At 45.0% G+C, this 25013-nt stretch overlaps 1 protein-coding gene across 13 annotated transcripts; it reads right to left on the bottom strand.

The window, feature by feature from the left end:
* Positions 1-765: 765 nt before the first annotated feature.
* DHRS7 (dehydrogenase/reductase 7) lies at positions 766-24263 on the bottom strand. 13 transcript variants are annotated; one of them, XM_078875889.1, is made up of 9 exons: positions 23812-24263; positions 22857-22918; positions 14523-14660; positions 12525-12677; positions 10972-11078; positions 9564-9809; positions 5055-5177; positions 4374-4589; positions 766-1738 (listed from the first exon to the last, which is right to left on the bottom strand). In XM_078875889.1, the coding sequence occupies exons 3-9, from the start codon at positions 14647-14649 to the stop codon at positions 1682-1684; spliced, it is 1029 nt and encodes a 342-aa protein (XP_078732015.1). In that variant the 5' UTR covers positions 14650-14660; positions 22857-22918; positions 23812-24263; the 3' UTR covers positions 766-1681. The 13 variants fall into 13 exon arrangements, with proteins under 13 accessions (XP_078732015.1, XP_078732020.1, XP_078732012.1 ...); XM_078875894.1 differs by having other exon boundaries at positions 22857-22902; positions 24116-24263; XM_078875886.1 differs by having other exon boundaries at positions 14523-14657; positions 22857-22902; positions 24116-24263.
* Positions 24264-25013: the final 750 nt, after the last annotated feature.

The raw sequence follows: 25013 nt of genomic DNA, 5'->3' as shown, positions 1-25013 counted from the left end.
CACACAGACACAATATCACAAACACACAGACACAAAATCACAAATACACACAGACACAATATCACAAATATACACAGACACATTATCACAAATACACACAGACACAATATCACAAATACACACACACAATATCACAAATACACACAGACACAATATCACAGATACACAGACACAATCTCACAGATACACACAAGACACAATATCACAGATCCACACAGACACAATATCACAGATCCACACAGACACAATCTCACATATACACACAGACACAATATCACAGATACACAGACACAATATCACAGATACACACAGACACAATATCACAAATACACACAGACACAATATCACAGATCCACACAGACACAATCTCACATATACACACAGACACAATATCACAAATACACACATACACAATATCACAGATACACACAGACACAATATCACAGATACACACAGACACAATATCACAAATACACACAGACACAATATCACAGATACACACAGACACAATATCACAGATACACACAGACACAGTATCACAGATACACACAGACACAATATCACAGATACACACAGACACAATATCACAAATACACACAGATACAATATCACAGATACACACAGACACAATATCACAGATACACAGGCTATCACAAATATACAAGCACACGGTGACGCTCAGCAAGACAAACTCACGCACAGACTCAGACTCACAGAGATTCGCGCAGAGACACAGATAATTGTAATTAAGGTTTTTTTTGTTGCATGTTGCAGTTACAATTCAGGCAAAATTACTTCATTCTCACAGTTCTCATTATGGCATTCTTACATGATTTTTACAGTTGATATACATTATGATTTACATAATTATATCCATTCTAAGCGAATTGATACCCAATTCCATAAGTTCTGATGAAGACGTGATATTATTTTAACATTGGCAGTGGATGCATTTTTACATGAGTGTAACATGTATAATGTGTGTGTTGTTTCATTATTCCGACAGTTCTAATCAAGACATTGTTAAATCATCATAGCAGTTTTAATTACGTTGTTTTACACCACTCTCACCTACTAATTTATGTTCCATAATTTTCTATCAGTTCTAATCAAGACATTGTTACATCATGCTATCTGTTTAAACGGATGTATTGGTACACCTGTGTATTGGTACATAGGTAACATTTGGAGAATAAGACACTGGCTGAATGAATTGACAATGGTAAGAATAACAAAGGTCTAAAATGTAATGGCCTCTGCTGGATCAAGAAAGAGATGTTGAGATGATGTGAATAACACATATTGGGGGGGAGATTCATGAATAATAGCAGGAGTGGATTTTTTAGAAAATAATTTGAGTGTGGCGTTGAGCAGCACAGTTGCAGAATAACCTAACAGAAAGACCAATGGAATGAGCAATATGTACCGATGTATGCTGAACTTCTTTCGTACCATACGTAGACAACCGTGTTCATGGGAGGTGGAGGAAAAATGGTGACTAAGAGGCAGATTGATAATACGTAGGACTGAAATGGCCTCAACATATAAGAATGTTGGAGCAGTGGACAATGTGAAAAGATGGCGATCCCTGGCAGCCAAGCTCTGAGTTAGCGGCAGCACAGATGATTGTTGTGTATGCCTCAGCAAGTTGTTTGACGTGAGAAGCAACAAGAGTATAGCTTTAGGAGACTTTATCCTTCTTCATGGCCTTTGAGCCAAAGTAGGAAACGTCAGCATCCTGAAAAGATAGCCAAACAAGCCTATTAATGACTTTCTAGAACTCAAAACAAGCTGTAGTAACTGTGAAAAAAACCCTCAACACTCATCAACAACACCGTGGCCTTAAAAGAGAAAATATATAATCGCCAATGTTTGTGGCAATGGTCCTTCTTCAGAGCACATTAACAGAGGCCAGAGAGAGATCGTTAATGTGCGTTATGCACTTAACAACATGGGGCCTGAGGAGAATTAAATTGTAAATATGTTTTTTGATGACCAGTTTGAAATAGGCATATAGACAGTTATTGAATAGTGTTGAGTACTAGACAAACCCCTGAATAATCAAACATATTACAGTGATACCTCGGTTCACGAACGCTTCTGTTCACGAACAACTCGGTTCACGAACAGAAAAGTTCATAAAAATATGCTCCGGTTCACGAACTCCGCTTCGGTTCACGAACAGAAAAGTTCATAAAAATATGCTCCGGTTCACAAACTCCGCTTCGGTTCACGAACAGAAAAGTTCATAAAAATATGCTCCGGTTCACGAACTCCGCTTCGGTTCACGAACAGAAAAGTTCATAAAAATATGCTCCGGTTCACGAACTCCGCTTCGGTTCACGAACAGAAAAGTTCATAAAAATATGCTCCGGTTCACGAACTCCGCTTCGGTTCACGAACAGAAAAGTTCATAAAAATATGCTCCGGTTCACAAACTCCGCTTCGGTTCACGAACAGAAAAGTTCATAAAAATATGCTCCGGTTCACGAACTCCGCTTCGGTTCACGAACAGAAAAGTTCATAAAAATATGCTCCGGTTCACAAACTCCGCTTCGGTTCACGAACAGAAAAGTTCATAAAAATATGCTCCGGTTCACGAACTCCGCTTCGGTTCACGAACAGAAAAGTTCATAAAAATATGCTCCGGTTCACAAACTCCGCTTCGGTTCACGAACAGAAAAGTTCATAAAAATATGCTCCGGTTCACGAACTCCGCTTCGGTTCACGAACAGAAAAGTTCATAAAAATATGCTCCGGTTCACAAACTCCGCTTCGGTTCACGAACAGAAAAGTTCATAAAAATATGCTCCGGTTCACGAACTCCGCTTCGGTTCACGAACAGAAAAGTTCATAAAAATATGCTCCGGTTCACAAACTCCGCTTCGGTTCACGAACAGAAAAGTTCATAAAAATATGCTCCGGTTCACGAACTCCGCTTCGGTTCACGAACAGGAGCCGCGGCCATTTTAATGCTATTTCCAGGCTGTCACATGGTCGTGACTTTTTGTAGGAAGATCGTGGAGAGAAGAAGAGACACAGAAAGAAGTACTGTGAGTACTGTGAAGACACTTTCAGTGACTTTTTGCTTTTTGGTCTGCTTTTTAGCACATACAGTACTGTACTGTACAATACTGTACTTACTGTATTGTACAGTTCACCCGTTTGAGTGCTTACTGAAGTCATCTCAAGCAAGGTTAGTGTTCTCTATTTATACATTACTATACTGTACAGTACTAATGTGTATTGTAATTTGTTTCATATTTTTGTGCTTCAAAAACCAAAAAAAAAGGTCAGAACTGATTAACCAGATTTACATTGAACCCTATGGGAAAATGTGCCTCGGTTCACGACCAATTCGGTTCGCGACCAGAGTCAGTTCACGAATTAAGTTCGTGAACCGAGGTATCACTGTACTAAATAAACTCATTTATATTGAAAGCTAAATTATAAAATGTTGCTGGAACAATGCATGGTGGGAAGGTTATTGTGAGGACAAACGAGGCACAGCCTCCTTGGCAGTACATTACGGTGCCCAATTACAATTAAAATAAAAGGAATTTAATTGGCATGCATTTCTGAGGAAAATGTATTGCTGATGAGCCAGAAGCTTGCACAAGCACAGCCAAAAAAAGACCAGACACAAAAATCTGAACGTGCTGTTCAACACGGTTACATCTAAAGCAGAGAAGCCTGGGAAATAAAATATGGAGAACTATGACACGTAAAATAAATAAAATGAAACTAGATAGAGATATGGTTTGTCCAGCACACAATAACAAAGTGACGCTCTAAGTGGATGTGAGGCATTAATTCGGCCCTGCCGGGTGAACAGTATTCAGTTTCAACATGATGTTGGTGGCCTTCTGTCCCTTTTCTGGCTTCATTCCCCCCCACCCCCATCATAAATGAAAGCCGAGGCCACGCATGCGTTCACCAGTTTCTCCAATGTGAGCCAGATTGGTGGAGGTGCGTGTAAATCCGTGAGCCGTCACACACGGTGCTCTGGGTGTTTTTCTACTTGTATCTGCGTATCAGTGACGACACATGGACGGCTTGCGTCTTCTGATCGCACGGGACAGTGCCTGGTTGTGCAATTACTGGTCATGTTTAGCATTGAGCTGTGTACTGGCAGGTCCCCTGAGGTTTGTTATTCTGAGGGATTCGCATGAAGCTGGTTCCTTAAAAATGTTGGCAGTCCATGTGTCACCCCTAAACGATATGAAAAATGTGAATGATGATAGGTCAGATTAACTACTGTTTTTGCAGGAGGATCCTGCCGAGTTTTTGCAGGAGGGGGCGATGTTGCTGCTGTGTGTCACCCAATTGGATAATCACGTTAGTGCAATCACAATGAAGGTAGTAGACCTTACCAGCCCATTGCGAAAGTTGGAGATGCGACGACGTCCAATTTTGGCAGTGAGGCGCCACGCCAGGGTGGGCGTGTACTGCCACAGGTAAGCTGCAGACAGGTACGGCTGCTGGGCTATCCAAGCCTCAGGGAGGCGGGCGGCCAGGCTCACGGCGATGAGGCGTGCACATCGCTCGGCGGACATTTTATAAGTTTGATCTTTTTGCTCACCCACAGCCTACGCAGAAAAAAAGGTGTGCCACATTAACATTTTATAATATTGAGTGCATTAAAATTAGATTGAAATAGCGCTGCCAACACATTGTAGAACAAAAAAAACATCCCGAGTGTCGTTAAGAGGGTGCAAACAATTAACAGCTCACAGCTCTTCTAATGTGCAGAGCACTACCATATTTTATGATGTGATACATCTGCCGTCTCCTGGCAAAAATATTAATTCCACATTCCCAATGGAAATTTTACCAAAAAACACATTGATATAGGTTACATAATTATTAAGTAAGTATTTTACACCCTTGAAACGCCCTTGTATTTTATATATGAGGTCAGGGTAATATTTAACTATAAGTAAAAAAAACACTAAAAAACGGAAATATATATAATTATTAAACACAAATAGATGATTGAGGTAAAATCATATCATAGCCATCACCTTTAATCACTAGGGTGTGTGTCTACTGACCTCGTCACCCTTTCCAGAAAAGGCATTGCTGATGATGTGGGACTGGACGGGCCCAGGGCACACCGTGCTGACCGTGATGTGTGGGTACTCGTCCAGCTCCGAGCGTAGAGCATTAAACGCACCCTGAGAGCAGAGATGACAATCACACCAGAATCAGAATCTTTATTTATCCTGGATAAATCCGATGAGCTATGATGCTCCTTCTCACAGATGTCCAGCAGGGAGGAGCAGGTCAGAAAGTGACAACAACAAACCGATGATTGGAGTGCAAAGTAAGGGAAAGGTAAGCAAATCACAAATAAATAAACAATTAAACTATTTTTATTTTACTTGGTAAAGCCCACTTAGCTATTAGTTGTTTTTCAGAAGCGACCTGGCCACAAATGATAGCTCAATGAAGAATATCTCAATGAAATGGTTTATTTGATAATGTATAGCAGCCAAATTATCTAAATGCATGTTTCTAATTGTGGAGGGAAAAACCAGAGGATCCGTAAAAAAAATCCACGCGACCACGGGGAGAGCATGCAAACTCCAAATATACAGGTGTCAGGGTCGGGATCGAACCCACGACCTCCTGTATACCAGGCGAGGAAGATAAGCAATGCATCAATATCAGACAACATAGTTATGGAACATATATGTTTGACTCATTCAATAATTATCTTTGAGCAATATGCAGAAAAGGTCTTTCTTATTCTCAAAGCCTGAGAGCCATGGGCTTTAGTCTGCCCACGATACTTTTTGTAACCTTCTTCTTCTTCTTCTTTAGTGCTGCCTAACGGCGTGTGCGACTTCACGATGATATTGGTCCCGGTCTAGCACGGCGTGTAGAGTTTGTGCTGTTGTTAATTGTAGCCATGTTTTGATGTTACTGAGCCATGTCGTTTTTGGCCGTCCTGGTCGTTTTTTCCCTTCGATTTTTCCTTCCAGGATTTGCTTTAATAGCTGGTATTTGTGGTCGTTTCGGGCAATGTGGCCTAGGTAGTAACACTTCCTGCTAATGATGGTCTTCAGCAGTTGCCTGTCAGTGCCCATATCTTGCAGAACTTGTGTATTGGTGGTTTTGGCTGTCCATGGGATTTTCAGCATTCTTCGATACAGCCACATCTCGAAAGCTTCAAGCCTTTTTGTTGCTGTTGTTGTCAATGTCCACGTCTCTACTCCGTACAGCAAAATTGACCAGATGTAGCATTTCAGTGTGCGCAGTTTCAGTGATGTACTCAAGTTGCGGTCTGCAAGGAGTGTTTTCCATTTAATAAATGCTTGCCTTGCTTGTTCAATTCTGCTCTTGATTTCGACTTCATGGTTCAACTGATCGTCAATGATTACACCAAGGTATTTAAATCGGTGTACTTGTTCCAATTTTTCGCTGCCAAGCTTGATTGTTATTTCGCTTGTAGTTCGGCTGACCTTCATAACCTTTGTTTTCTTTTTATTAATTCGTAAGCCCCATATTTGACTCTCTGTGGCAACCTCGTCCAAGATTTGTTGTAGGTCTTGTTCCGAATCGGCCAGCAGTGCAGTGTCGTCAGCATACCTGATGTTGTTGATGTATTGTCCATTGACTTTAATACCAATGTTTTTATCTGCTAGTGTTAGATCAAAAATCTGCTCCGAGTAGATGTTGAAAAGACTGGGTGAAAGTGGGCAGCCTTGTCGTACACCTTTTTGTATTGGTGTTGGATCTGTCAATTCGTTGTCATATCGGAGTTGGGCTGTTTGCTTCCAATAAAGAGCAATGATGAAGTTGATGTCGTTTTTATCTAGTCCCAGTTGTTTTAATAGAGCAGCTAGTCGGTCGTGGTCGACTGAGTCAAAGGCTTTCTCGTAATCTATGAAGCAGATGTACACTTCTTTCTGATGTTCGTAGCATCGTTGTAGTAGTATCTGTAGACAGAAGATTGCTTCTCTTGTGCCTAGTCCTTTGCAGAAGCCAAACTGTGTGTTTTTCAATGCATTTTCGCATGTGGAGCGTATGCGCTGTTGGATCACCTTCAGGAAGACTTTCAGCACGTGGCTCATCAAGCTTATCAGTCTGTAGTCCTCGCATTTCCGGCTTGTTGCTTTCTTTGGTATGGCCACAAAGATGGATTGTAGCCAGTCCGATGGAATTTTATTGCCATTGTATATTTGATTGTACCAATTATTCAGTTGTCGTATGTTGTTACTGTCTAATAGTTTGAGCAATTCTACATGGATTGTGTCGGGCCCGCACGCTTTGCCTGACTTAGCTGTTTTGATTGCATGTTCTACTTCTGATGTTAAAATGTGTAGAGCGTCTTTCGACATCTGTTGGTCTTTTTCTGCAGATGTTCTCGCGGCGCCATAGAGCTTGTGTATATAGTTTGTCCAGGTGTCCATTTTTTCCTGTTTATTTAGGATTGGTTGGTTGTTGTCCGCATACAAGGTAGCTGTTGGGGCTGGTCTGTAGATGTTACCAGCTTCTTTGAGCTTCTTGTGCAGAGTAAAATTGTCATGTTTTTTAATTAGTTCTTCAATCTCGGCGCATTGTTCTTCCATCCACTTTTCTTTTGCCTGTCGGATTGCTTCTCTGATCTTCTGTTGCATTTGTTTGTACTTCTCCAAGTTGTTATTTTTGTACATTCTTCGTTTGCTCATTAGATCGAGAATACAATGTGTCATCCATCGTTGTTTCTTTTTCGGTGGCTGATGTCCCAGCATGACTTCTGTTGTTTCTGTGATGCATTGTTTGAACGAGCGCCAGTACTCCTGAACATCTGCTGTTTCTGTTGTTATTGAGCGGATGCTATCGTTGAGATGTTGCTGTACTTGTCTTTTATCGGCGCTGTTCTTCAGTTTCTCCAGGTCTGCTCGTCTCGTCTTTGTACATTGTATTGATCGCAATTTGAGTCTTATTGTAGCTGTTACTGGGTTATGATCTGACGATATATCGGCTCCAGGGTAGGTTTTTGCTGTAATCACACTGGACTTAAACCTGATGTTAATTAGGATATAATCGATTTGGTTCCTGACGATGTTGTTGTCGGAGTCTTGCGGCGAGGTCCACGTGTACAGTCGTCGAGGTGGTAATTGGAACCACGTGTTAGCAATACTGAAACGTTCTTCTTGGCAGAATTGAACCAGTCTGTCGCCTCGTTCATTCCGTGTTCCGAGTCCGTGTTCTCCGACAATGTTCTGCATTCGACCGTGGCCAACCTTGGCGTTGAAGTCGCCGAGGATTATAGTGATGTCTTGCTTCTTCAGCGGCTTCAGCGTGTTGGTTAGTTGCTCATAGAACGATTCGATTTCATGATCTTGTTTATCTGCTGTTGGAGCATACACCTGTAGAATGTTCACGTTGACTTTGTTGCCTGCTAATTGTAGTAGTGCTATTCGTTCTGATACTGGGGTAAAGTTGTTGACTTTATTCGCTAATTTCTTGTGTACTATAAAGGAGACACCGTATGTTTGTTTGGTGTTTTCTTCTCCTCCGGAGCAGAAGATGTGGTGTTCACTCGATATAAACTTTTTTGTTCCAGGCCATTTAGTTTCGCTTAGACCGATTATGTTGATTTTAAGTCGATCCATTTCTTGTATGACATTGGCTAGTTTTCCTGCTTTAAGTAAACTTCTAACGTTCCAAGTTGCTACTTTGAAAGGGTTCTTTGACACAAGCTCGGAGATTCTTAGCACCCCTGTCCTATTTAAAGGACGCTGATACTCAGGGCCTTTGTTGATTTTGCTTGTCATCATTGAAGTTTTGTAACCTACGGACTAAATATTACGTTTAGTTTTATAATGAACTAATTTATTTGGGGTTCTTATAAAATCATTGTAGTGTTCACATCACTACCAAGGATGTGCAATTTGCATTGTTGTCATTGCCAGCAGAAAGAGTGATCCTCTGAGGATGACATCAATTTTCCTGGTGTGGACAGAGAGGGACAATGCGTGCAACACACCAGCATATGAATGTTCGTTAGAGGTTCAATAATTGTCCTTTTGCAACCTTTTCTTCCAAATTACATCCATAATGCGTTTTCAACCACATGTTCTTCCAAATTGCTTACAGTACATTGCTATAATTGTCCTGGCTCCGTGCCTCAGATTTACGGTCATTTATATCTGAAATATTGTCTGTGTTACAAAATAAATTATGATGCAATTCTGAAAGATTCGTTGAAATACCAGAAACTGCATTATGCCATTTTTTTCAGCCTTGCAGAGGAAACAGGCAAGTTGTCTCAAATACCCAATTCTACCAGAGTAAGTCGCACAAATAAACCTGTATTACAACAGACGATAATACGTTACATTATAACAAGAACGTCGGAAATCTTTTACAAAAAAAAAACTCAAGGCACACAGCACTGTATTTCCATGGTGTCATAAGAACATTATGTAGACCTTCACATAAATTGTGCACATTGTACAATGAGAGCATTTGTTTAAGCTTATATGGGACTGTTGCTTTTTACTTTTTCAGTGCTTCTAGTTCTGTTAACTTTTGTGTTTTATATGCCGATGCTCTGCAAAGCTACTGACCTGCACAGCGTGCTTGGAAGCACAATATCCGGCTGAGAGCGGCACTCCGGCCAGCCCAGCAATGCTACTCACGGCAAGGAGAATGCCCCCGTGACGACCGGGTGCCATCATGCCAGGAAGAACACAGCGTGCCAGGGACACAGGGGCCAGCACGTTGAGTTCAAAGAGTGTCCGGTACACACAGAGGTCCGTGTCCACAAAGAGTGACCGCTGAGAGCGTCCAGCGTTATTGACCAAAACGTCAACCTGCATGGAGATGAGTTGAAAAAGGGTTAACGGGGGTGGGAAAATATGGATATTTGCGGCGTAATGTTTACCTGAAACGGTAGCCCTGAAAAGGAATGTCATCAAATGATGAAAGCATTTTACAAAGAAGGCTGAGAAGTGGGACTTAACAAAAATATGATTAAAAAACAAAGTAATGTACAACAAATATTCTTTTAAAAAATAACATTGAATGTAAATTTGGAAATACAGTAGAATGTGCATCTAGGGTAGTTTTCAAAGTGATCAGGATCAAAATGATTAAATAAAGAGAACAAGAGCAGGTCGGAGGGCCTTTATGATGAATAAGAGAAGATGCTCATGTGTCTGGAATTTTCAATCAGTGCATTACACTGAGAGATCATAAAAGGAGCGCATCGATCAGTGAGCACACACAAATGGGTGACACCGTATTGACAATTAAGAAAAGTAAATGGGCATGAGCAGGCCACATTGCTAGACTGAATGATGGCCAACAGTTGAGACCCGTGGCAGAATAGCAGCCACAGGAGAGATCCCAAAGAGATGGCCAGTCTGGGAAAGAAGAGACAGGAGATCAGCTCATGTGCAGAAGTGAGGCCTACGGTAGCCAGTACGGACCATGAGGGATGGCAACAGCGTAGGAAGGCCTTCATCCAGCAGTGGATAGACAATGGCTGACGGTGATATTCAACACGTTGAGAGGAGTGATTACACTCACACCAAGCTCATCGTAGTGGCCTTGGTGGTCAAGTGAATTGCCATGGGGATTGGGAATCTTGGGACGTGGGGGACATGGATTGTGAACACCATGTCTTCATACGGCAGCTGTAATGTTACCTTGGCTCACTAACACAGGATCTTAGTTCACATTATCCAAACAGTCGCCCCTCCCTGCCATAGGAATGTAGAATTTCCATCACTGGTTTAGGCCGGGGAGCTAAAAATAGATGAGAAAAACCCCATGCTTGTTCAAGTAATACAAATATATGTACAATGCAGTTTACCAATCAACGTTTTAACATTTCTTTTAGTGCACACAATTGTTTGTTAACCGATTTCACAAGCACACAATGGCATTTCAAAGCAATCCCTTCTGTACAACAGAAGCCTATATAATAGCCAGTCGTGAATATCAAATTACACGGGGACCGAAACTGCTTACACGTCCAAATCGGTCGAGTACAGCTTTGGTACATGCTTCGTGTGTAGACAAGTCCAGGACATCCATAGGCAGCACCAGGATGTCACTTTCCTTCAATGAGCTATCCTCTGTGGGGTGGTTGGAGATGGGACAAGAACGGACACGTGCGTGCTCACGGACAGTCTCATTGGATATTAACATTAAAGCATTATCTACATTCCTTATGAACAACCTAATTAAAATTCGCAGTTATGAGTTACAACTTCGTATCTAGCCAAAACAACTTCATTTATATTGCTTAACCATTCTACAAATACGAATGTTCTCGCTGAACGGTTAGTCCACGCAACGCATTTTCGCCGTAATGTGGTTCTTCCATGAGGGAGCACTTTTCGCGGAACGTGCGCCGTTACAACGCGGTTTCTGAGTGGTCGACGACGAACCACTTTCTTGAGCTGCGTGGCCGAGCGGTACAATGATACACTACGCGGAATGATACAATGATGTGGCGGCGTACCCTCAGTTATTTGTCCTGCATCTTAATGCGTGCGCGTATGTTCGGAACTCGCCAAACTTTATCGTTACATTATTTACGACAACATGGTTTGTTGCTTAATGCGTTTTTGCTTCAATTGACACTTTTCAGGAACACATCTTCCACGTTAAACGAGGACTTACTGTAGAGTAAAAACCTCTAATCGTTGGACTAATTGGGGGAAGAGCATACACGGTTATAAGAAATGCCTAGTTTGAAAATTTACATTTTTATTACATTATATGAAATTCAAACCGAATACACTTAATTAACACTTAATAACAATTAACTAAAAGCAACTAAAGTACCGGTTAATCCGGGTCACTTGCCATCACCACAGACATGGATGCAGAGGTTCACAGGATATAGAAGACTGCATAGGTATATTCTGACAGGCTTAAAACATTTATGTTACTTATTCTTTTAAACATGAAAGTAAACCAAATTGTGAAGAAACGAAAGATCGCACGAAAAGAACACGTGGATTAACACAGCATACAATGGAATTGGTTAACCGAATTCCATATAACGGAAAAGTACACTACGCATGCGTGTGTGTACAGATTTAAGAATATGATTTGATGATAGTATGTTGGCAGCCAGCATGAAGATGATTAATACCTCTTTTAAAAATAAGGAGTCTAGAATGTACAGATGGAGAAACCCAAATTCTGAATATAGGAAGGATATTAACTTTATTCTAACAGACAAACGTGAGAGCAATGGGAATGTCCCTGTCCCTCAACACATTCAAAACGGGAAGACACCATAGACTTTGAGATGTAAGCTACACCTAAAATAGCCAATAGGAGGGCAAAACTAATTGCAGGCAAAACCAAGATGGTTAAGATGTACATATCCATTATCTCATGTATATAAATCGTTCACGAAGATCACTGGGAACAGAATAACAAATTAGGGGCTGGCCAACCCACCACGGAAGCAAAGCGGGGTCAGGAAAAGTATCTTCACCATCGACCACATGCAGACTATTCCAGGTACGAACCCAGACTTAAACCATTTCCTGCACCAGGCTCACCCAGGCAGTTCTTCCGAACGCGTTGCAGCTCCGCCTCCCGGCGTGCCGACAGCACCAGCTGGCAGCCACATCGCGCCAACTCCCGAGCAAGGGCCTCGCCAATTCCACCGGAGGCACCGGTCACCCACACAACGTGACCTCGCAGCTTCACAGCTGCACATACCAACACCAATATCACACAGAAGAAACAATATAGTTTTTTTAATTGTCATATTGATTTTGTATGTTTATGCTTTTCCTTTCAAATACATTGCAAATGTGTAATATCACTCACTTACGAAGTCTCTTCAATTGCCCCCCCCCCCTTTATCCACAGGGGTTACCGGTGATTGTTTTAACAACTTTAATTCTTCACAATGGATGCCTCATGGGAAAGGTATCCACTGCAAGGCGAGGCACGCGCGTTATAGTCCTGCTCTTCTAAGAATAAAACGCCACTTATGGGCTATTTCGATCCATAAATGGTGACAGGAATCACCGTGCAGATTTAAAATATCGCCTCTGCTCGATCACATATACAAAGCCACGCCCAATGCATGCATATATATGGTCCTGAAACATTAACATAATGCAACATAATTTAATATCCATGAAATCATGGAATTCATTTTGTCCTGTTCCAGTGCCACTCGGTGGACCACGACGGCTCAACGGCTTCACTGCTTTCTTCCATTTGTGCAACAGCCACGGTTGCATCCCACAGACGGAACGCGTTCGTCAAAGAAGCATGCGACGTGTAAACTTTTCCTTCTTGACGTTTCCTCTCCCTAGAGCAGTGGTTCTTAACCTGGGGTGCACGCACCCCATAGGGGTGCGAGATGCCCTTTCTGGGGTGCGAGACATGCCACATTTTTTTGAAAAGTAAATAATCGAAACACAAATTAATCAAGGGCATGTAAGTACAACCACTTTATTTAATCAAATCTATGTATTTATTAACATAATATTTTAAACGACTCGGAACTAAAGGGGTCCAAGGCTGCAGTAAATAACCCATTGTACACCGCCAGGCCTCAGAGTGGTTGCTTGTGGGGCACTCCTCCTTTGAACAATACCACCATGAAGATGAACATGAAGATGAAGAAGGTGAGCTCAATGAGATGGAAGCTCTAGAACCAGAGCCAATCCTCATTGAATACTGACAGGCCCTCTTATCCTCGCCCCCTTAGACAATGGCTGATAATGATGTGTGAGAGATTCAAATGCAAATAAAGGGTGTTTTCGCCATATTCACGAAATACGTGTTTATATGTACAAACACTATTTGTTCTAAATGTGCTAAATGTAATCCAAGCTGAATATTAAACTCATCTACAGACATACAATACACAACAGAACACGTGTTTTCTGTCTTTTGTATCCCCAGTATTTGAACGTATTTGTGGTACACCAGCGCACAGTATAAAAAAGCAACATTTTTGCAACATTTTTTTTCCCGCAATTCACAATCCCGGTCAGAAAATCTTGCGGGGTGGTGATGGTGCGTCAAAATCAGTTCTCGTGATGTCGAAGCAGTCGGAAGACGACTGTTATGACTCATGCCCTAGACTTGGTTGGACGGTTTCTCGATTCATTTCCGTAATCATTTCCCTGATGGACGGTGGTATCAAAAGACTGTGACTCATGGTGCCACACATTCGAATGGGAAAGCAGCTGCTGAATTTAAGGCCATTCTGATGGCGAGTCTGCAGCTCACTCAAGGGTCAACAGCACATCGTCAGTTCGGGCCCTCATCTTTAACTGGTGGGTCCACAGCAGCAGCTCAGTCAACGGCAACAGCAACGGCTCGGGCAGAGCATCAACAAAGGCTTCTACAGCGTCTGTAAGAGCTTCATCGTCAGCTGGAGAGTCGGCAGTTCGATCGACGGCAACTGCGTCTGCACGGACGCAGTTGCTTTTTATGAGGACTGGCGTGTTACGCTGCACCGGTGTACCGCCAATACATCCATTTGCTGTCTCAAAGAGAGCTATGTAACGTGTTTGCACTCGTGTTTGTACCTGGATCAGGGCCCCTGCGCTCAGCCCACATGAGGGTCAGGTCACCATCAGCCAGCAGCAGACGAATCAACTGCACCAGCAAGAGAGCAGCAATGCCGGCCAGGAGTAGTGCACCCAGCCACTCCATCCTGGACACTGCTGCCACACACACGAGCACACGCGAACACACGTTGTCTCTGTGTCAGTAGGTAAGCAGTCAACACTGTTTACCACTCCCAGGTGCACACCCACATTCACCTTCACCCCCTCCGTGTGCTGTACAATACGATAACATCGTTCACCCGACCAAATCACCAATCACAGATTTGCCCAAAAAAGGAAGTAAGCGGGCGTGGCGTCAGCCGATGGGGCCAGTCTTTGTCCATATGGAAGTCCATATGGACCTGTGGATCGTAACTCGAGGCTAATTGTATCGCTCACGTAATCAATATTAATATACAATGGGACATAAGAATAGCACTGTTTTGTATGCAACTCATTAAATCAATATAAAGACAGACTTATAATACAAATAAAAAATACCATGTTAATCACAGCAATTTGCGAGTTAATCGCTGTGTCAATTCATTGCCAATAGATCCACGGATCAAGAAATGATTTGACACAAGCCCCTCGTTTCATTTGATTGGCTAAAATTAGCGAGGTCGGTGAATCTATCGCGGTCTGCTTTCGTTGTTCCCGCACAGCACTTACATTTTTGCATGGTCACGAAGACGGCCAACTTATCTCACACAGTCGCGTGCAATGGAACCATTATTTTAATGTTGAGCTTGAGATTTAATGCCACGGGACAAATCAGTGGACACATTTGGCTCGCAGGAGGGCAGTGTACAAAGGTGCGTTGAACAGAATTGCATCTGCAGCAAGGACGCACCTGTGAACCCTTATCAGTGCCTAACTTATTACAGACCAATTCAGACCTTATTGGTCCCCACGTGACCTGAGATATCTCAACATTCGTCCTACAAAGCCCATATTGAAATGGCTGTACGCCATATGGACCTGAAAACTCAATTTCCCTGTACAAGAATACGGGTAAAACGGTATGGGTTGACAGCTGTGCAAGGACCAGGCCGGAGGTGACACAAGTTGAACACCATCAGAGGGCTCAATTTAGCTGTGACTGACAGAATGGCTGGTGATTGATGACTTCTGAGTACATGAGTAAATAACTAAGTTCAAGAATTATGGATGTGGATGAATTAGTTATTAAACAAATTACTGACTGCATGGAAGTTCAATAACAATACTGTAATAATAAACATGATGTATAATGCTGTCTCTGGTGTGGACCAATCAGTTTCAAAGACAATGCATATACGACCACAGCATGTTTTTTGTTTGCATGTTCACCACAAGTACGTGTGGTTAATGCAGACAGGATTCCTTGAATAAGGATTCTGTTTGGTGTTTTAACATCTTGATACCTATTTCATTGCCAGACAGGGAAAAACCTATTGTTATAGTATTCTTTGGGTCTTTCGGTAAAGTTACGTAAATAGGTACAAAGAAAATAACAAAAAACTACGACGTTTCGATCGCAAGTGGTCGTCATCAGGAAAAGGGGGGTTCGCTTCTAGAGGTTTGAAATGGGCATAGCCCAAATGTCAGCAGCCAATGCCAACGCAAGTGGTGGGCAGCGACCGCAGCGATGGTGTTGGGCTTTCCACCAATCAAAGGGCTGCCAGCCAAAAGATTAGCATGTCAATGTAAGATCGCCGAGCATCCTCCACGGCGAGTGCGCCAAAGTGGCTATGTTAATGTGAGAGATGAGCATGTTGATGTGAGAGATGAGCATTTTAATGTGAGAGATTAGCATGTTAATGTGAGAGATTAGCATGTTAATGTAATAGATTAGCATGTTAATGTGAGATATGAGCATGTTAATGTGAGAGATTAGCATGTTGATGTGAGAGATGAGCATGTTGATGTGAGAGATTAGCATGTTAATGGAAGATCATGAAGCAGCAGCCTCGAGGATGGTGCGCGAGGTAGCCGTGTTAGTGAGCAAATGTATCTGTTAATGTGTAGTAGGTTCGAATTAGGTGCACACACACGCAGCTTGGAGGCAACACTATTTATTAAACGGTAAGTAATATAACACTGTACATAAGGTGGTGACCACCTTCCTCAACTCACTAACACTCTGGAACACGACACAGACTGGACCAGGCAGGCAACGGCCTGCCTGGCCCAGGACGACGACTCGGGACTTGACGACCGATGATATCTTCACTTTGGAGTACAGTACAACAGCCTCGCTCTGCGTTCACACCACGCTTATATCTGCTTTGGCGTGGCTGGCTCCGCCCCGGCGTGGCTGGCTCTCTTCAGGCCACGCCTCCCTTCCCAGGACACGCCTCACTTCCCCCACCTCTGGGAAGGTCCGGATCCCTCCAGCACGTGACCCCCCAGGCACCCCCAGCCCTCGTACAGGCCGACACAGTAGTGACCATTCTATGTCACTACATCACCCCCCCCTGTATAAACACACAGCCGTCCCCGGCTGTAACACAACTGTGAAAAATCGAAAAGGTGTGCCTCCGAACCAGCAACATCAATAAATGACCGGCGACCGATAAGAAATACAATCACGTAATATATACAGAATCGACGAGGGTAAAAGGGAACCGCACAGAAAACGGGGAATTAACAACAAATATACATGAAAACTGGCTAACCCACTTACGCTCCAGCACAGCCCCCCCCCAACCCCCGTTAGAATCACGCATGCAATGACAGTCACCAGTTAGCACCCCCCCGCCTTTCCGACGTGGCGTCACAACCAGTAGCACGCGTCGGCCATATCGGCGGGGGAATTTCCATGTTACCACCCCACCGCCTTTCCGACGCGGCGTCACAACCAGTAGCACACGTCGGCCATATCGGGGGGGGGAATTTCCATGTTACCACCCCACCGCCTTTCCGACGCGGCGTCACAACCAGCAGCACGCGTCGGCCATATCGGTGGGATTTTAACCCAGTCTCTCTCCAAGACTCGCATCGCAGCATATAGCTGTACCGACCGAGCTGAGACGACCCATCGTTCACTCACTGCACAACATGCACCCTAACAACTGAGGGATACAGTCTCAACGTAACAGGACAACTCCACCTGAACCTTACGAATCTCCAGCCCACTGTTTCAACGCGCCTCGGAGGGTCTCAACCTCCGAGCCGTCAGGTCAAGCTGTCAGCCATAGCATGACGGGACCACACTCCCCGAGCCATGTGAGCGCACAGCCCACAAGGCTAGACAAGCCACAGAGTGTCTCGATCTCCGGGCTGTCAGGTCAAGCCGTCAGACACAGCATGACGGGACCACACTCCCCGAGCCATGTGAGCGCACAGCCCACTAGGCTAGACAAGCCACGGAGTGTCTCGATCTCCGGGCTGTCAGGTCAAGCCGTCAGCCATTGCATGACGGGACCACACTCTCCGAGCCCTGTGAGCGCACAGCCCACTAGGCTAGACATACCACGGAGTGTTTCAATCTCCGGGCTGTCAGGTCAAGCCGTCAGCCATTGCATGACGGGACCACACTCTCCGAGCCCTGTGAGCGCACAGCCCACTAGGCTAGACATACCACGGAGTGTTTCAATCTCCGGGCTGTCAGGTCAAGCCGTCAGCCATAGCATGACGGGACCACAACGTTCATGTTAGACACGCAACTCTCACTGGGCCATCCTGGTCAGGACCTGCGCCCCAAGATAGGTGACAGCCAGCAGCACAATTCCAAATCCCTGGCAGCATGTCACCATCGCAATTTAACACGATCACAACACATACAATTTGAATTATGATCCCCCACAGAACTGATCCAATGCCGAACAGGTACGCACAATTTGTGACGATCCCGAAAATTCAATGGTCACAACAATACACCTCACATCCCGTATCCGTACACATCATCTCCGAGACTCGCATTGCAGCATGCAGCTGTACCAACCGAGTGGAGAGAGCAACGCAATTTGACGGCAATTAACGGAAACGCACCCCCGATCCACGTAGAACACAAGGAGCATTCCCGCACAAAAGACATCATCTGTGCAACAACGGACAGGAACCAACCAGTGAGTTTGAAACAAACCGAACCTGTCATTTCAAAATCCCCTTCAACATTAACCATGGGACTCAGGGCATTCGAATTTTGAGAGCAAAAAAAAACTAGACACAAACGTCCAAAATCGCCGAATTGATTAATACAGTATATGCAGTATACGAAGTTCGTACAGTCAATCATTTGGCACAATGCTCCATCCAGTCCCCACATGGCAACACACACAATCAATACTCCAGACAATCCGTACATAGTAAATAATCACAAGCAAGTACCCAACATTCCATACACTGTTAACAATTTCAAGCAAAGCTCCATACGGTCTGTACATTGGCAACAATGACGATCAAAGTTTCTTACAGTTACACGTGACAATCACGAGCGAAACTCCATACAGTATACACAATAACAATGTCGATTTCGCAACAAAACGATGTAACAACACGAGTCGTTAACACGGCAACCTACAGCATATCAACGGAGCTCGGGACACCAACAACGAATTAATCATTAACTACACCCAGAAGATACCGATCTCGACGCCGTAATTAACAACAACACTGTTACAAGCAGAAACCCGCATGGTCGCCGCGTCACTTTATCACGCACACAACCGGACGAACACGCACCGCAAACCAGCGAGTAAAAAAAACACCCGCGATCGCAACCCGGCACACGCAAGATGGGTGAAGTTATTATTATTTTTCTTGGGGCCGGGTGCTTGTCATGTCACGACTCGCCTGGCAAACTGTGAATAGCGGAGGGCAGCAAGGTGGAGCACTGGAACGGCCCGAAGAATCTTTCATGGTGAACACGGCCTGCTCTTGCGAACCCATCCACCTCTCGCGCTCGAGCAGAAGGCTGGAACTCCCCCTCTGCAGGCGTTGATGTCGGCGGGAGCGGCATTTCGGCAGCAGGAGCGGCGTTTTGGCGGGAACCGCGCCCCGACCAGTCCTCGAGTTGGCGGGAACCGCGCCCGACCAGCCCTCGAGTTGGCGGGAGCGGCGTTTTGGCGGGAACCGCGCCACGATCAGCCGCCGAGTTGGCGGCCCCACCGCGTGGCCCCCATGCCCGGGCCTCCCCCCGCCAGCCACCGCAGAGACGACGGTGTCCTCTCCCCGCGGCTCCATCGCTCCGTTCCCGATGGCGGCGAAGCAGCGGTGCGATGCCAGTCCCGCCGCTCCGCGTGCAGCGCCATCTCTCTCTCTCTGTCACCGGGGCTGCCATCCCCGGGGCTGTCCGAAGGATGGTCGTCACACCATCCCCGTCGTACGAAGGCGTCCAGATGAGTTTTGTCTTTTTTTTCGTGTGCCCATTTTACTTCCCTAGGATAACACCTAGCAATATTTATATTTCCACAACTTCTGACACCAAATGTAGTAGGTTCGAATTAGGTGCACACACACGCAGCTTGGAGGCAACACTATTTATTAAACGGTAAGTAATATAACACTGTACATAAGGTGGTGACCACCTTCCTCAACTCACTAACACTCTGGAACACGACACAGACTGGACCAGGCAGGCAACGGCCTGCCTGGCCCAGGACGACGACTCGGGACTTGACGACCGATGATGTCTTCACTTTGGAGTACAGTACAACAGCCTCGCTCTGCGTTCACACCACGCTTATATCTGCTTTGGCGTGGCTGGCTCCGCCCCGGCGTGGCTGGCTCTCTTCAGGCCACGCCTCCCTTCCCAGGACACGCCTCACTTCCCCCACCTCTGGGAAGGTCCGGATCCCTCCAGCACGTGACCCCCCAGGCACCCCCTTGGGGCCCCCAGCCCTCGTACAGGCCGACAAAGTAGTGACCATTCTATGTCACTACAAATGTAAAAAACCCAGAGAGCCGAAAATAACAACTAACATGAGAAGGTGGCAGGGTGGGAACATCACAGCCAGTTATGACTTAAACTGGTTAATAACGTCCTTCCAATTATTGCTTAGTTTGTACCCATCTTCTCAGTTGAAATTGTGTCTGTGTCTGTATATATGGATGGCTTCATGAACTAATCTTTTTTGATAGCCAGTGGGTTTGCAAAGTACCTTCGTCTTAGATAAATCAATTTCGTGTGAGCCCACCGCATTAAAACAATGATCAGCCACGGCCGAGGTATTGGTCCTACCGTGTCGCCGATCTGCGTTATGTTCACGAACACGGTCCGAGACATGTCGCTTAGTTTCCCTAATGTAACTACTGCCACAGACACAGCTTAGTTTGTAGACGCCGGGGTATTGCATGTCAGGGATCACATCCTTCACAGACGGGATCAGATCACACATTTTATGTACTGTGTTAAATCTAACCTGGATCTTGTGTTTGTTCATGATTTTGGAAATATTTTTTGTGACCCCTGCTATGTATGGCAAGGTGATGGTTTTGATTGGGTCCTCAGATGGTTCTTTCCCACTGGTTGGGGTGATAGCTTTACGGATTGTGTAATCTGAATATCCATTCATCTTGAGAGCTTGGTGTACGTGTTCCAGTTCACTGGCTTGGTGATGATGATCAGAAATACATCGCGTTCTATGGTGTAGAGTTTTGATGAGGGAATTCTTCTGGGCTGGATGTTGGTGGGAGTCAGGTTTAGATAGGCATCCGTGTGGGTGGCTTTCCTGTAGACAGTGTCCCATTGAGCCATCTGGTCTCTTTTCGATTAAAACATCCAAGAAGGTAACTTGCCATCCTTTTCCACCTCCATGGTGAATTTGATGGCTGGGTGTATGGAATTGATGTGGTTGAGGAATTGGTTCAGAGCTGGTCGGCCATGTGGCCAGATGACGAACGTGTCATCATTGTACCTCTTCCACAAGGACGGACGTAGAGTGGATGCCTGGATGGCATCTGTCTCAAACTTTTCCATGAAAACATTGGCTACAACTGGAGATAACGGAGAACCCATTGGGGTACCTTCAACTTTTTTGTAGAATGTTCCATTCCAGGTGAAGTAAGTGTTGGTTGAGGCAGTGTCTCACCAGGGCCGGTACATCAGCATTCAGTCCTTGTTGGACCAAATCTTCAATGATTGCAATGGTGTCAGGCACAGGAACTTTGGTAAACAAAGATACCACATCGAAACTAATGAGCAAATTACCTGGAGATAGTGAGATATCCTTAATTAACGATATCAAGTGAGCTAAGTACAGCTGAGGTGGTCTTATCAGTGAATGGTTGTAAGGTGTCAGACAGAAATCGGGCTAGTTTGTAGGTGGGTGAGTCAATGGTGGAGACGATAGGACGGTAGGGGTTTCCCTTCTTTACGGATTTTTGGTAAGCCATACAATCTGGGTGGCCTAGCAGCCGAGGGTTTCAAGGAAAACCGCTTGGTTGGTTCAATAAAAAGATGTCGAATCAGTGATATTGTTCGTGTTCATGACGAGGCAGTTGGTCGGATCTCTTTTAATTTTGGTATAGCTGCCATCATTAAGTAGGTCCTGAATTTTGTTATTGTATGTGGTTTTGTCCATGATGACTCTGGCATTGCCCTTGTCGGCTGAGAGGATGACGATGTGATTTATCTTTTTTGAGAAATCTCAAAGCGCTCATCCTTACTGATGTTGCTAATAGTTATCTTAGAGTTTTTGAAGATTTCAGCGATTTCCGATCTTGCCACGTCTGCAGTAATGTGTCCCAAACCCTTAAGGGCTACGTCGACCTGGGCAATGATATCATCAACTGGGATGTGTTTAGGGGTGACTGCGAAATTCAACCCTTTGGCTAGAACCGATTTTAGGCTGTCGGAAATTGGACTGTTACTCTGATTGATAACAATCTTGTCAACATACTATTTTGTTATTTCGGTAAAGTCGCGTAGGTAGAAATAAAAGAAAACAAATCACGTTTCGATCGCAACACAAGCGAACTTCATCAGGTGGGACAACCACAGCAATGAAATGCTGAAGTCGGCGGGAGAGCTGCCGTGGCAAGAGGTTATATTGGTAAGAGAGGGGGAGGAGGCAAGGGGGGAGAGAGAGAGGGGTGGGGTAGGGGGGGCCGCGTGATGGATCTGGCTTCTTCTTGGAAAGGAGGTTGAACTTGGAAATCAGGTTATCTTTGCATTTAGTTGACATTGAGGCAGCTGAAGAGGCTGTCATGTTATCTACATGTTCCCAATTGTTATAGTGATCACTCAGTTTGAACAGTGTTGTGTTAACAGTGTTCACTCAGTGTTAGGTGTCCACTCAGTGTTAGGTTTTAACACAGTACTCACTCAGTGTTAGGTTTTAACACAGTATTCACTCATTGTTAGGTTTTAACACAGTATTCACTCACTGTTAGGTGTCCACTCAGTGTCAAACGAATGACCACAGAATGCTCACTGACGGAGTTGAGCCCTAAGGGAAAATATATCATTACGTACTTTCGCAGAACACTGGGCAACTATTAAATAACGCACACAAGTCTCGTCTCTGCATTGAAGATACAATACACCCTTCTCAACGGCGCTTCCTTTACCTGACACCCATTACTCTCCTTCCTCCTCCTCCTGGCTCGCTTGCTAAACATATCCCGTCTTGCCTCCCTTGCTTAGCCTCTAGAGCTCTTTCCTACACGAAAAGGCCTCGATAGAGAACAAATAACATCCACAACTCTTCTCCCTCCCCGTCAGCCAGAACTCGGGCAGCATTTTATCGAAGCAGGCAAAATCCCCGCGACTCTTTATTTGGTTCAGAATCAGAACTTGCTGAAGGAATCTGGAGGAATCCGACGAGCTATAAAGAGGGCATTGAGTATATTATTGGTTCTTTCGGTAAAGTCACGTAGAAGGGAAATAATAAAAATAAACAATATTGCCTGCTTCGATAAAATGCTGCCAGTTCTGGCTGACGGGGAGGGAGAAGAGGTGTGGATGTTATTTTGTTCTCTATCGAGGCATTTTCGTGAATACAATCGAATGACCGCCCCAATAAAGTTGATCAGGGTGGGGGGAAAGTACACACGCAATAAAACAATGTTGTTTTATTTGTATTATTTCCCTTCTACGTGACTTTACCGAAAGAACCAAGAATATGAATCCCTGCAGTCACGAAAGCTTTAAATCTAAATTTAGGGCATTGAGTGTTGCCCCCCAGGCTCCATAACAAAGGCGACAGAGTTTGTTGGGCAAAGTCCGACTGCTGATGAAGACCCGCAAGGTCAAAGACGTCGCCAAAAGTTTGCCTGCCGCCACCCGTCTCCGAATTTGCGGTGCGGTCATAAACGGCGCTTTGTACCAGGCTAGGTGTACCTTGATGCCAAAGTGCGTGCAAATGTCGAAGGGCTCTCGCTGCTGGCTGATCACGGGGCAGCCCCCCCAGGTGCCATGGGTTGGCTGAGATGGCAGATGCGCCACCTGTGCCGCCCCCGTCCCTGCGCTTTATCCGCCTGGCGCTCTGCTCGTTGTTGTGAGCGTCGCACTGCTGCCCTCCGTTGTTGCTGGATGGCGACTGCTTCCCAACTGGCCCTCGTCTCCGAGCTCACCTAGCCTGGCACCTCCCAGTAGCCTAAAACTGTACCTAGCCTGGAACCGCCCAAATAGCCTCAGAGTGCACCTCGCTTCGCACAGCACGGCAGCCCCAGAGTGCACCTAGCCGGGCACCACCCAGCCGCGGCCTTCACGATCCTCCTCCTCCACGCGGCCTCCAGCAGCAGCAGCCTCCGGATTTACTGCGTGACGAGTAGCGGCCCCGGCTGGGAGCGGCTAGATGCGGGTCTGGTGCCTCCACTGCTCAGGGAGACGGGGGTCCCAGACAGCAGAGGAGGAGTCTCTATCGTTTGCATCATGGGACCTCCCTTGCCAGCATCAAAATGCAGGATGCTTCACAATTTGTTTTAACACTTATACCGGAAGAATTGGTCCAACAAGGACTGAATGCTGATGTACCGGCCCTGGCGAGACACCGCCTCACCAACACTTACTTCACCTGGAATGGGACATTCTATAAACAATCTTGATTTTAATCTTGATTTGAAGCTTTCGTGACTGCAGGAATCCATACTCTTTGGTTCTTTCGGTAAAGTCACGTAGGTATAAAATAAAATACAAACAAGTTGAAGGTACCCCAATGGGTTCTCCCTTATCTCCAGTGGTAGCCAATGTGTTCATGGAAAAGTTTGAGACAGATGCCATCCAGGCATCCACTCTACGTCCATCCTTGTGGAAGCGATGCGTAGATGACACGTTTGTCATCTGGCCACACGGCCTTCCAGCTCTGAACCAATTCCTCAACCACAGCATTTCCATACACCCAGCCATCAAATTCACCATGGAGGTGGAAAAGGATGGCAAGTTACCATTCTTGGATGTTTTAATCGAAAAGAGACCAGATGGCTCATTAGGACACTGTCTACAGGAAAGCCACCCACACGGATGCCTATCTAAAACCTGACTCCCACCACCATCCAGACCAGAAGAATTCCCTCATCAAATCTCTACAACACAGGGCTCCT

This window comes from Lampetra fluviatilis, chromosome 42 (genome assembly GCF_964198595.1).
Source record: "Lampetra fluviatilis chromosome 42, kcLamFluv1.1, whole genome shotgun sequence".
Classification (NCBI taxonomy): domain Eukaryota; kingdom Metazoa; phylum Chordata; class Hyperoartia; order Petromyzontiformes; family Petromyzontidae; genus Lampetra; species Lampetra fluviatilis.
Note: the sequence above shows the minus strand (reverse complement) of the source record. Positions and strands in the feature narration are given on the sequence as shown.